This window comes from Telmatherina bonti (assembly GCF_933228915.1).
Source record: "Telmatherina bonti genome assembly, chromosome: 13".
Taxonomy (NCBI): Eukaryota; Metazoa; Chordata; class Actinopteri; order Atheriniformes; family Telmatherinidae; genus Telmatherina; species Telmatherina bonti.
This window is the reverse complement of record NC_136611.1, coordinates 20,396,238-20,410,575: the sequence shown is the minus strand read 5'-3', so window position 1 is coordinate 20,410,575 and position 14,338 is coordinate 20,396,238. Positions and strand designations below refer to the sequence as shown.

Sequence of the window (14,338 nt, the reverse complement as noted above, 5' to 3'; positions counted from 1 at the left end):
GGAAAGGAAATTTAACATTTACAATTAGGTGTTTGGATTGATGACTCCCTTACATTTAAGCCTACTGTGGAAAATATTGCAAGAGACCACAGTTAAAACAGGGTTTTTAGTATAGAAAAAGCTTTAGGCAAAAAAAGGAAAAGCAAGGCAACTTTATTTATTATGTTAATCTAAAAGCAGAAAACTGTTGCCATCCTAACCTAACCTAATACTAGAAAAGCAGTCGGAGAGTGCAAACCTCTGCCCAAGGGCCAGTGGCCCTACCTCACAATGTTGAAGAATCCTTTAAAAAATTCTGGATCCAAACGCTGATCCGGATCACCACCAAAATTAAATCAGTTCTCCCTTTTTACATTTCTAACAGCTCCTGAAGATTTCATGACAATCTGTCCATATCTTTTAGAGTGGTTTAAAGGATTCTTTAACATTTTGAGATAGGGTCACTGGCCCTTGGCAGAGGTTTGTGCTCTCTGAATGCTTTTCTAGTTTCTTTTTTTTTTTTTTTTGTCTTAATTTTTTTTTTTGTCTCATCTCATTGTGAGTTAATCTGAGCTTAGTCAAGAACTTGTTGCTTGAAACCAGTAGCCCAGATATTTTGGCTGCCTACATTTTTTTATGCTAAGTGAAGCACATAATTTCAGTCAGGTGTTAGTTCTGCTGTCTGTGGTGCTTAACTACTGAGCCTTTGCTGTTCTGCATCACAAAGTGGTTTATATAAACCTTTCAGTCAGTTTTAGGCTCATTACATGTGTCCTTAAAATAAAGATGTTTCATTGAATTAAAAAAAAAGAGAAAGACAAAGTTATCTACCAAGTTACCAAGTTGTAACTGGCAAGTTACAAAAAGCTGTTCATTTGTTTGAAGTTAAGCTTATTAAAGGAGCTGAGAAATTGACCAAATACTAACGACCAGAAGGATGATTGAAACTGAATTGCCAGTCTTCTTTGCTAGTCATTCCTTCAGAGAGCATTATAAAGAGTAAGCATGTTTTTTTGTTTGTTTGTTTTTGGAGAAACCTCTGAAGCAGTTGGATTTGACTCTACTAAAAAAACGTATAGTAAATACTGAGCAAATGCATTCAAACTAATTCAGACTAACCATGTAACTCAAAACTTGTTAAAACATTTTACAAATAAAATCTGCATCTTATTTTCTCCGATGTTGCTTACTTGCTAAAAAGTAAAAAAAAATGCTGGCACAACACACACTTAAGTGAATGCTTTGTTCAACAAATCACATGTCCTTCTGGAAGGACTAAAATACTGAATATCAAGTTGCTTCAGTGGAAAGCAAAGTTCACATTGAATACAAACCCTTTTTTTTTGTCCCATAAGCTGATCTTTATTTAAGTATCTTAACAGAAGGCCCTTTACAAAAGCTGTACAAACCAACATTTGCCTTTTTAAATGCACCATATTTGTTGATGAAAACAAAGGACTGATTTATAACTGCAAACACATCATCAAAAACAGTAAATATCAACCATTATTCATCATTATGCAACTACAGTATGTTGTGTGGTGTGTGGACTATAAATCCTCTTTACTCATCTTATGACAGAGAGCAAACCCTTTGTTTGAAGAACTTTTTAATGATGTGCATTTCATAAACAAGTCGATATGAACATTGTCCCTGATCCATTAGGACTGCTGGCTTTTCTCTTACTGGACTGGAACTCATTCTGGATTTCCACAAAGCTTTTGTTCTTAGTTTCAGGAACGACAAGGAATATGTATATTCCCACTGTGGAACAGACCGCAAAGAACACCAGGAAACAGTAGTGCTCCAGCCCAATCTGCGAAAATAAAATAAAAAATAAACCTGAGCTTTGTGTTGAAGCTTCTTTATTTCCTGTTCATGTGGGAAACAATACAATGAAAATTTTGTTAGAAAAAATAAATAAATAACCCTCTCAGAAATTACATACAAAGCCATTTTTATATGGTCATTTTTTATCATTTGATTGAACTGTGTTTGAGATAAAATGTTATAACTAGTTGTAATTTTTATTTCTGGATCTCCCAACTTTTCTTTGCTTCTTGAATCTAATAGGCAACTTTTCTCTAACATTCTACGGGTTTTTGGTTCTGCTGAGTTCAGTTCTTGTCAGATATTTCATTCAAATGTAATTTCTCTATCCATTTTTTTTTTACCTAGACTGTCCTTAAGTTTAAGCAGTCCCTTGTGTTATCTTGTTGCATGCTTTATTTTCTAGTTTATTCCTGCTCCCCTTTGCAGAAATGGTTAGTTTGTGATTGTCACGCTTGCTCCTGATTTGTCATTATTCCCTCAATATATTGACTGTCTGATTTCCTTTAGCAGATAATTGTTCAACTTTGTAGGTCATGCCTGTCTTTGTCAGGTTTTCTGTTTGTTTTGAAATATATTAATAGTGTATTCATTTTCCTGTCTGCTTTCTGCCTCATGTCCAACTAACAGTATGGGTGAAAGACTCACTTGTTGCTTCTAAGACTTAACTAATGCTGATAAGTTCTGCTTTAGAGCTAGAGCTCCCTGAACCAGCAAGTACACAGTGTTCATTTCAAAACTTAAACTGTCTACATGACTGAAAATGCCTGAACACAAGGGGAAACAGTTTATAGGTGTGCTATTATACTCAAGGTTGGACTATCAAAGTTAAAGTTAAGTCTATTTGATAATAGCAATTTCTCCTCAAGTTAGGCTAACTAGTTGTAAGTGGGAGGGACCTGAAATAACTGAAATGACTTGTTCAGGACTGTCCTCCACAGAAAATTCCACTTAAAAGCAGACAGCTGAGAGCAGAAGAATAAATCTCCATGGATACCAAATTAAAAAAAATCTTTCTTTCTACGCAAAAGGAATGACCTCTATTGACATTAAGCTTAAGTAAGTAACCAAACTGGAAAAGCTCATTTAGTGTTTCATATCATTCATCGTCATCCTGTTATGTGTCAAAGAAAATATGTTTGTTCGGTTATCTCAAGACACAACAGTTGCAGGGTATAAGTGTCAATGGATGTGGTAGTGACCAAACATTTCAAAATGAAGACATGTTCTCCTTAAGCTAAAACACCTACCACAATAAAGGGGAAGACCAAGCCAATTAAGAAGAAGCTGAGCCAGTTCACAGATCCTGCAATCATGAACGCTGCAGGGCGTGCGGTTTGCGTGAACAGCTCAGTGGTTAAGATGTTAGTCACACCACCTTCACAAAAGAGGAAGGAACATAAGAAGTTTTGACTGCAGAGTATGGTGACAGGAGTAGTTAATTCTCTAGTTACTAACCTGGTCCTAAGCCAAAACTTAGGACAAAGGCAAACACACAGGCCACAGTCAAGTATGGAAAAACTGGGCTGGCCTCCTGAGAGACACAGAAAACAAAGTTAGCTGCTTGAAACTGCAACATAAATATCTGGTCCAGAGTTTAATTACCTGAAAAGCGAGCGTCAGTGTGAATAAAATACAGCAGATACTCATCAGTATGTATCCTCCTGCAATTAGTAGCTTCCTTCCGAGACGTTCAACCAGCAAACCCTGTGAGACACACAGTATGTCACAAGACCAAAAAACCCTCCACTGTTCTTTCATGAGCGGTTATCAAGATTATTCCATGAAATCCTCCTTCTTTCTGATTTATTTCCGGTCATTTATTACATTTTTTATGGCCCATATATGTGTATATACATATGTATATATATATATATATATATATATATATATATATATATATATATATATATATATATATATATATATATATATATATATATATATATACACATATATATATATATATATATATATATATATATATATATATATATATATATATATATATGTGTGTAGATAGATGGATGGATATAAAACCTCATATAACCTCATACTTACACATGTTAAAGCTGTGATGCATTCACAGGCACCAGTGCCTACAGTCGCATATGGAATTTTATCAGTGGGAATACCAGACTGTCTGAACACATAATCTGCATAGAAGTACATCTGCAATAATAGATGAAGATAGAGACACTGAATTAAATACAGACAGAAAAAATAAATGTACTTTTAAAACCGCTTCCCATTGTTTTGCAGAATCATTAAAGTGGTCACTGTGAGGGAAGTAATACTTACAGCATTGACACCGTTCAGCTGCTGTGCAGCATTGAGCAGAATAATGGTGAGAACCTGCCAGCGTAGGTTGCGATCAGCAAAGAGTTCCCAGGGTTTCTTGGCCTTGAAACTAACTAAATTATTCTTCTCTCGCTGGATGTCCTCCAGTGCAGCATCACTAGTTGCTACATCATGCAGTTGATTCAGAGCTGCAAACAAGAAGAACACGTTTTCTGCATACATCATCTCATGTGATCAAGCTCCTACAGGCTTAGTTAGATTTTTTTTGCCCAGTGTTATCTCCATAAAACCATCACTGTGAAATAATAAAGAGGTCACATGCTTTCACCAGCAGCTTTTAGGGATTTCTGAGAAGTTTCTGACCTTCTCAGCAACACAAACACGTGCACTAAGTCAGTCTTTAAGGAGAAAAAGTTATTGCCCTATGACTGTTATGTAGAGATAATGAAGCACAGTTTGCAGAGACATTTTACCTTTTCTACATCCCTCATCATCTCCTTTATCAATGAACAAGTAGCGTGGGCTCTCTGGGAACCAGGGAAGAATCATGAGCTGCAGAAATGCTGGAATACAAGTGGTGGCAAGCAGGAAAGGCCAGTCCTCGTCTTTGCCCAGGACTTCTCTATGAAATCACACAAAGTCATCAGACATGTTTTTCTAACAATAGAGAAATTGTGAGAACAAATGTTCATGCTAAATACAAATTTTATAGTCTTGGTGTCATTTTGAATATAAGTATTTACTTAAGACCCATCACTTGTCCAGACAAGATCCCAACTGTGAGAAAAATTGAGGTTCCCATTCCCATCACTCCACGCAATGCAGTTGGAGCAATTTCTCCCAAATACATGGGTTCAACACACAGAGCAATCCCTACAATTGTAAAATAAAAATAAAAACAAGAAAAGGTACATTTTTAAAGAACCTTCAACATTATGTGATTGGAGACTTTGCAATGAGTGGCTCAGTATGGTGGTGAAAAAGCAGCTCATTGAACTAACAAAAGCTACTACAGAGTAGGCTACTACAGAATAAACAATATAAAAATACTCTTCAAGCACGTCACAATATAAAAGTCATTCATATACAGCTGTAATACAGTGTTATATATAACACTGATAAATACTCTAAACAACAGTAGTTGTGTCAGTTTATCAGCCACAATAGTGTCTATAATAACTTGGTTTACGAGAGGAATAAAGATATGAAGTAGCATATCTATTAAATAATTGATCAAAGATAACCAATCCACCTAAGCCTACCAGATGATGAAAGATTAGTTTGTTTTATTCATTAATTTTTATTTTTTCTTTCCTATTTTGTCTAAATATCCGTTTCAGTTTAAGAAAAATATATTTTAATTTCTTGATCTTATTATGATAACTGTTATTGACATTGTCAGTCATAAGATTGGGCATTTTAAAAAGTCATACGAAGCTATCCCTGGTCCAAATACACTTAGTTCATGTGGTCAGAAAAATTCTGAGCCATATTCAACATGTTTCAAAACTTAATATGTGTTCTAAATATTTACCTGCATTTATTCCGCTGAAAAGACGTCCAATGATGAGCAGTTCAAATAATCCTGCAGTAGCACTCAGACCCATCAGCAGAGCAGCTGTCATTGAGAATATGTTGTTGGTCAGCAACGTTCCCTTCCTGCAACAACCATATTGTCAAATCTTTCATGCAGAAAATGACAGATCAAACTGTTTTGCACAACTACTCATTTCAGATCAATACCTCCCCAGCTTTACAGACAGTGTACCACCAATTGATACTCCTGCAAATCCTCCTAAGGTGAAAATGGACACAATAGTGGACCAGAGAAGGGTAAGAACGTTGTTTGATATGCCAGTCTGGTAACGCTCTAGCCAGGTGCGGTTGATGAACTTTTGTACATACTGAAAAGGAAAGAGGATATAACTCAATGACTGCAACAAAAGCATATTAGTTCATTTTATAGCAGGCTGTTGAAGAAAACTGAGAGGCATTTTGCCACTTAAATTCATACATCAAGTGAATATACCCCCCTGCATTCCATCGTTGAAAAATGCCAACAACATCTTGTGAAACATTAGCGATTAACATAATTCCATCTGTTGTCACATTGAATTATGTGCAAGTTAGACAGGCCCAGCAGAGCTTAGATTTATGGAAGGAATGGGCAGACACCAGATCTGCAGTCATATAAGGACAAAACTAATGTAGACTTACAGAAAACTCCCGTGTGCTTAGTGCACATGCTGCTCTGGGCTGTTTGTTATTCAATCTACAAAGTGAATACATCCTCATAAACCTGGTTATCCATTTGGTATCTGTATTCTTATACACAAGGAGAAGAAGCAGCACTGTTAGATATTACCGGTGTGGGCGCATTGATGACAGATATATTGTATCCACACTGAAAAGTCCCTCCTATGCATGTACCAAACATAGCCAGCAGAAGCCATTTGTTTGGAAACTGCAAACAGAAATACACACACACACATACACGCGCATAGTTGGGATTTAAACAGTTCCATAAAATTGTGAACATAAAGTCTGATAACACCAAGTTTCAGCTCCGGGTTAAAAGCAGTCGATATTACAACATGGCATACCTTAGATTGCTTTGAATATTTATATCCTTTGATGAGCAAAGGCTCATATTCATCCGCATATTCCTTCGGCATTTCGTCGTTTGCTCCAAGTATGCGCGCAGAGAATCCTTCATGCAAGCACGCGCTCTCCTCAGTAAACTTGAAATAGACGAGGGGACAGGTTTATGCTGCAGATGATACAATTGATCTTTTGTAATGACGTGACCTTTGGCACTGAAGAAATCAGTTGCATTATGTAGTTTGTCGAGATTTAATGATACCCAAATCCCGATCTTCCTCTTAAAAAAAAGACATAAATAAACTTGTCTCACATTAAAAACTAAACAGGTTACGCAAAAAGAGACTTTTTTAAAGCCAGGCTATACAATAACTGCATAACAAAAATGAATGAACTATTCTCACTTGTTTTTACCCTTGTAAGTCCAACATTTCAGTAAGAGTTTCTATGTGCTTGAAATGCCACAAATGGCTTTACATTCATGATGCAACACTTTGATGACGTCACAAATGCATAACAGCATCGACAAGGCTAAAACTCCTTAAAGCACTTCATGCTTTAGGTTAGGTTGTGTGTACGGTAAGAGACCGAGGTAAAGTTAGTTTGATGTTTGATATTCAACAGATATTCGGACACCCAGTCTCCCGACCCGAAGCCACCTCGTCGTGGGGTTAAGATGCACGATGCAACGGTCTTCTTAACTTCATACCTTCCATCTATATTTGAACACCCAGTCTCCTCGTAATGAATTGCCGACCCTAAGCTGCTTTGTCGTGGGGTTGTGACAGCAAATTTCACCGCAGCGGTCTTCACCACCGGCGGATAGTTAGGGACCGTCAACAAATTAACCATGGCAGAATTTAAACATAACTATCTCCGCAACCACTAGGGCTATGAATGTCAAAACAATTTTAAACAGTTTACGATTCATCTGTGAGTGCTACACTGCCTTTATTTTCTCCATTTTCATCTAGTCCTATTTTATATGAATTTTTAATCAATTCAAACATCAATAGGTTTTTACTCACGTGACTTACACACCGAAAATCACTGCCTAATTACTAGTCCAGTCCTGCCACACATTGCACAGCCTTTTATTTTCCTCATTTTCATCTTGTGGGATTTTATATGAATTTTTTAAGATTTCAAAGTTCAATAGCTTTTTAGTCATGTGACCTACACACTTCAAGCAATGTCTAATGGAGCAGCTATTCCTGCTACATGTTGCACAGCTTTTATTTTTTCCATTTTCATCTTGGGTTATTTTATATGAATTTTTTAAGATTTCAAAGTTCAATAGCTTTTTAGTCATGTGACCTACACACTTCAAACACTGCCTAATGGTTCAGCTAGTCCTGCCACATGTTGCACAGCCTTTATTTTCTCCATTTTCATCTCGGGTTATTTTATATGAATTTTTTAAGATTTCAAAGTTCAATAGCTTTTTAGTCATGTGACCTAAACACCTCAAAACACTGCCTAATTGCTCATCGAGTCCTGCCACATGTTGCACAGCCTTTATTTTCTCCATTTTCATCTAGTCCTATTTTATATGAATTTTTTAAGATTTCAAAGTTCAATAGCTTTTTAGTCATGTGACCTACACACTTCAAACACTGCCTAATGGTTCAGCTAGTCCTGCCACATGTTGCACAGCCTTTATTTTCTCCATTTTCATCCAGGGTTATTTTATATGAATTTTTTTAAGATTTCAAAGTTCAATAGCTTTTTAGTCATGTGACCTACACACTTCAAACACTGCCTAATGGTTCAGCTAGTCCTGCCACATGTTGCATGTCCATCCATCCATCCATCTTCTGCCGCTTATCCGGGGTCGGGTCGCGGGGGCAGCAGCCTAAGCAGGGAAGCCCAGACTTCCCTCTCCCCAGCCACATTTGCCAACTCTGTGGGGGGGATCCCGAGGCGTTCCCAGGCCAGCCGAGAGATGTAATTCCTCCAGCGTGTCCTGGGTCTTCCCCGGGGTCTCCTCCCAGAGGGACGTGCCTGGAACACCTCACCAGGGAGGCGTCCAGGAGGCATCCTGACCAGATGCCCGAGCCACCTCAACTGGTTCCTCTCGATGCGAAGGAGCAGCGGCTCTACTCTGAGCCCCTCCCGGATGACTGAGCTCCTCACCCTATCTCTAAGGGAGAGCCCGGCCACCCTGCGGAGGAAACCCATTTCAGCCGCCTGTATACGAGATCTCGTTCTTTCGGTCACGACCCACAGCTCATGACCATAGGTGAGGGTAGGAACGTAGGTCGACTGGTAAATCGAGAGCTTCGCCTTCTGGCTCAGCTCCTTCTTCACCACGACAGACCGGCGCAGAGCCCGCATTACTGCAGACGCCGCACCGATCCGTCTGTCGATCTCACGCTCCATCCTTCCCTCACTCGTGAACAAGACCCCGAGATATTTAAACTCCTCCACTTGAGGCAGGACCTGACTCCCGACCCGGAGAGGGCAATCCACCCTATTCCGGCTGAGGACCATGGTCTCAGATTTTGAGGTGCTGATTCTCATCCCAGCCGCTTCACACTCGGCCGCGAATCGCTCAAGCGAGAGCTGGAGATCACGACCAGATGAAGCCAACAGGACCACGTCATCCGCAAATAGCAGGGACCCAATCCTGAGGCCACCAAGTCGGATCCCCTCAACACCTCGGCTGCGCCTAGAAATTCTGTCCATATAAGTTATGAACAGAATCGGTGATAAAGGGCAGCCTTGGCGGAGTCCAACCCTCACCGGAAACGAATCCGACTTACTACCGGCAATGCAGACCAAGCTCTGACACCTGTCGTACAGGGACCGGACAGCTCGTACAAGGGGGTCCGGTACCCCATACTCCCGGAGTACCCCCCACAGGAGCCCCCGGGGGACACGGTCGAATGCCTTCTCCAGGTCCACAAAGCACATGTAGACTGGTTGGGCAAACTCCCATGCTCCCTCCAGGACACCCAAAGAGGGTATAGAGCTGGTCCACTGTTCCGCGACCAGGACGAAAACCACACTGCTCCTCCTCAATCCGGGATTCGACTATCCGGCGGACCCTCCTCTCCAGGACCCCTGAATAGACCTTATCAGGGAGGCTGAGGAGTGTGATTCCCCTGTAATTGGAACACACCCTCCGGTCCCCCTTCTTAAAAAGGGGGACCACCACCCCAGTCTGCCAATCCAGCGGTACTGCCCCCGATGTCCACGCGATGCTGCAGAGGCGTGTCAGCCAGGACAGCCCCATAGCATCCAGAGCCTTAAGGAACTCCGGGCGGATCTCATCCACCCCCGGGGCCTTGCCGCCAAGGAGCTTTTTGACCACCTCAGCGACTTCAGCCCCAGAGATAGGAGAGTCCACCCCTGAGTCCACCAGCTCTGCTCCCTCATGGGAAGACGTGTTGGTAGGATTGAGGAGGTCTTCGAAGTATTCCTTCCACCGACCCACAACGTCCCGAGTTGAGGTCAGCAGCTCCCCACCTCCACTGTACACAGTATTGATGGAGCACTGCTTCCCCCTCCTGAGCCGCCGGATGGTGGACCAGAATCTTCTCGAAGCCGTCCGGAAGTCTTTCTCCATGGCCTCGCCGAACTCCTCCCATGCCCGAGTTTTTGCCTCGGCAACAGCCGAAGCCGCATGCCGCTTAGCCCGTCGGTACCCATCAGCTGCCTCCAGAGTCCCACAGTGCCAAGAAGGCCTGATAGGACTCCTTCTTCAGCTTGACGGCATCCCTCACTGCTGGTGTCCACCAACGAGTCCTGGGATTACCGCCACGACAGGCACCAACGACCTTGCAGTCACAGCTCCGGCTGGCCGCCTCAGCAATAGAGGCACGGAACACAGCCCATTCGGACTCAATGTCCCCCGCTTCACTCGGGACATGTTCGAAGCTCTGCTGAAGGTGAGAGTTGGAGCTCGCTCTGACAGGGGACTCAGCCAGACGTTCCCAGCAGACCCTCACAACACGTTTGGGCCTGCCAGCTCTGACCGGCTTCCTCCCCCACCATCTGAGCCAACTCACCACCAGGTGGTGATCAGTTGACAGCTCCGCCCCCCTCTTCACCCGAGTGTCCAAGGCATGTGGCCGCAGGTCCGACGATACGACTACAAAGTCGATCATTGAACTGCGGCCCAGGGAATCCTGATGCCAGGTGTACATATGGACACTCTTATGCTGGAACATGGTGTTCGTTATAGACAATCCATGATGAGCACAGAAGTCCAATAACAAAACACCATTTGGGTTCAGAGGGGGGGGGGGACCATGCCTCCCAATCACTCCCCTCCAGGTCTCACTGTCATTGCCCACGTGAGCATTGAAGTCCCCCAGCAGAACAATGGAGTCCCCAGAAGGAGCACCCTCCAGCACTCCCTCCAAGGACCCCAGAAAGGGTGGGTACTCTGAACTGCTGTTCGGTGCATAAGCACAGACAACAGTCAGGACCCGTCCCCCCACCCGGAGGCGGTAGGAAACTACCCTTTCATCCACCGGGGTAAACCCCAACGTGCAGGCACCAAGCTGGGGGCTGATGAGAATGCCCACACCTGCTATATATATATATATATATATATATATATATATATATATATATATATACATATATATATATATATATATACATATATATATATATATATATATATATATATATATATATATATATATATATATATATATATATATATACATACATACATACATATAGGTGTGTGTGTGTGTGTGTGTGTGTGTGTGTGTATGCCCCGTGATGGACTGGCAAGCTGTCCAGGGTGACCTTTGATCCCTTAATTGAAATAAGCGGTTGGATTATGCGGTTATATATATATATATATATATATATATATATATATATATATATATATATATATATATATATATATATATATATATATATACATATATATATATATATATATATATATATATATATATATATATATATATATGTGTATATGTATATATATATATATATATGTATACAAGTGTGTTCCATGGGTGGATAAAAAGTGGATAGGTGGGATCATTAACCATACCATACAACAGGACACATTCAGCTGTGGTGTATTGGTGATGCAGGTGAGTTCATACAGTAAGATGTTTATTGCATGTATAAAAATAGTCAGAAAACACATGCTCTTTCACTTCAGTCCATAATACATTTTTAATGAAAATCACAATATGTTTTGTATGTCTGAGCAGATGGCCATGAAGGTCGTGGAACACCACCCCCATATCCCCAAAGACATTAACATTGACACATCAAAACAATCAATGTCAGCCAAGCGGCAGGAGATGGGAGCTGATATTCTGGAAAGCTCAGGTGTGTAGATAAAAGAAAAAGTAAAATAGGATATTAAAATCAATGTAATTACACTGCAACCTTTGCAGTGAAAGATAATATACAGGCTTTTTGTTGCAGTTTTTGATGAAGACAGAGATTGTTCAATGTGTGCAACAGACAAGCCCCCTGGAGGTGGCTCAAAGACAATGTGGGTTAGTTATTTTGTTTTATACAACAAGGTGATTATCACCACATCTCTTTCTAAAATAGTTGTGTATATATAATGCAATGCGCATTGATCTAAATAACGCTAGACATGAACAGTATTTTGTATTTTTTTTAATATGTCGACAGTTGGCACATTAGTAAAACTGTCTGCAAGGTTTAATCTGACCTTGATCTTCAATGAACAATGCAAATCCTGCATTATCAGAGAATAGCTAAGATTTTGGATGATATTAGATTATCAGGACTGGGCCAAGTTAGTGTATGAGTAAGACTTTGTTATTCTTATTGTTTGTCAATTACCTTATAGATCCAGTGTGACTCATGCAAAAGATGGTTCCACCAACTGTGCCTTGGGATGACCACAACACTCCTCAAAAAGTTAAAGAAAGGCATTTGGAGGTGTTGTCTCTGTTGCTGATGACGTGTAAGTCTCAAAAATATATTTTATTTTAAAAGAAAAATTTGAGATTGTATTTTACTTTTCACAACTGACACATATATTTGAAATGGTCCATATGAAAATCTGAAATGTTGATCAATCCTTTTTCCTCAGAAAACCAAGGGAGTTGCAAAGCATGTGATGTTCTTGTTCCTCTTTTTGTTGTTCCATATGCTGTTTGCTGTTTTGTTTTTGTTTTTTTTATAATTTGTTGTTTTTTCATACGGTTGTATTTTGGTTTGTATGTTCGGAAATGCATGTACATGCTCATCAATAAAAAACTTAAACAATTTTTTTTTTTTATAAAAAGCTATTCTCTTGTTCAATATAAAAATTCATATGAAATGACATAAGATGATAATGGAAAAAGTAATGGCTGTGCAACATGTGGAAGAACTGGATGAGCCATTAGGCAGTGTTTTGAGGTGTTTAGGTCACATGACTTAAAAGCTATTGAACTTTGAAATCTTAAAAAATTCATATAAAATAACCCGAGATGAAAATGGAGAAAATAAAGGCTGTGCAACATGTGGCAGGACTAGCTGAACCATTAGGCAGTGTTTGAAGTGTGTAGGTCACATGACTAAAAAGCTATTGAACTTTGAAATCTTAAATAATTCATATAAAATAACCCAAGATGAAAATGGAGAAAATAAAGGCTGTGCAACATGTGGCAGGACTAGCTGAACCATTAGGCAGTGTTTGAAGTGTGTAGGTCACATGACTAAAAAGCTATTGAACTTTGAAATCTTAAAAAATTCATATAAAATACCACAGGATGAAAACAAGGAAAATAAAGGCTGTGCAACATGTGGCAGGACTAGCTGAACCATTAGGCAGTGTTTGAAGTGTGTAGGTCACGTGACTAAAAAGCTATTGAACTTTGAAATCTTAAAAAATTAATATAAAATAACCCGAGATGAAAATGGAGAAAATAAAGGCTGTGCAACATGTGGCAGGACTAGCTGAACCATTAGGCAGTGTTTGAAGTGTGTAGGTCACATGACTAAAAAGCTATTGAACTTTGAAATCTTAAAAAATGAGTGAGTAAAAACCTATTGATGATTGAATTGATTAAAAATTCATATAAAATAGGACTAGATGAAAATGGAGAAAATAAAGGCAGTGTAGCACTCACAGATAAATCGTAAACTGTTTAAAATTGTTTTGACATTCATAGCCCCTGTGGTTGCGGAGATAGTTATGTTTAAATTCTGCCATGGTTAATTTGTTGACGGTCCCTAACTATCCGCCGGTGGTGAAGACCGCTGCGGTGAAATTTGCTGTCACAACCCCACGACAAAGCAGCTTAGGGTCGGCAATTCATTACGAGGAGACTGGGTGTTCAAATATAGATGGAAGGTATGAAGTTAAGAAGACCGTTGCATCGTGCATCTTAACCCCACGACGAGGTGGCTTCGGGTCGGGAGACTGGGTGTCCGAATATCTGTTGAATATCAAACATCAAACTAACTTTACCTCGGTAGCGAAGAGATCCCCTGTACAACTGAGGAACCATGCTATGTGTTCCTGCCTACCTATCATACTTGGCCTGGAAATCCATAAACACTTACTTGAATTTAGATCAGTGCCTGTGTTTTGATCCAGGAAATCCCTCCAAATTTACAACAAAGTAAGTTTTGGAACTGACAAAACTGCTGAAGCTTTGTAGGTGGAATTCTTTCC

General features: G+C 40.0%; 1 protein-coding gene across 1 annotated transcript; it reads right to left on the bottom strand.

The window, feature by feature from the left end:
• Positions 1–1,603: 1,603 nt before the first annotated feature.
• LOC306764490 (solute carrier family 2, facilitated glucose transporter member 11-like) lies at positions 1,604–6,785 on the bottom strand (the record flags this gene model as incomplete). The annotated part of the gene is made up of 12 exons (XM_079251664.1): positions 1,604–1,795; positions 3,060–3,187; positions 3,268–3,343; positions 3,415–3,516; positions 3,871–3,981; positions 4,111–4,298; positions 4,584–4,732; positions 4,854–4,983; positions 5,645–5,769; positions 5,854–6,014; positions 6,476–6,574; positions 6,714–6,785. 12 exons carry the CDS (start codon positions 6,783–6,785, stop codon positions 1,604–1,606), a joined length of 1,533 nt encoding a protein of 510 aa, XP_079107790.1.
• Positions 6,786–14,338: the final 7,553 nt, after the last annotated feature.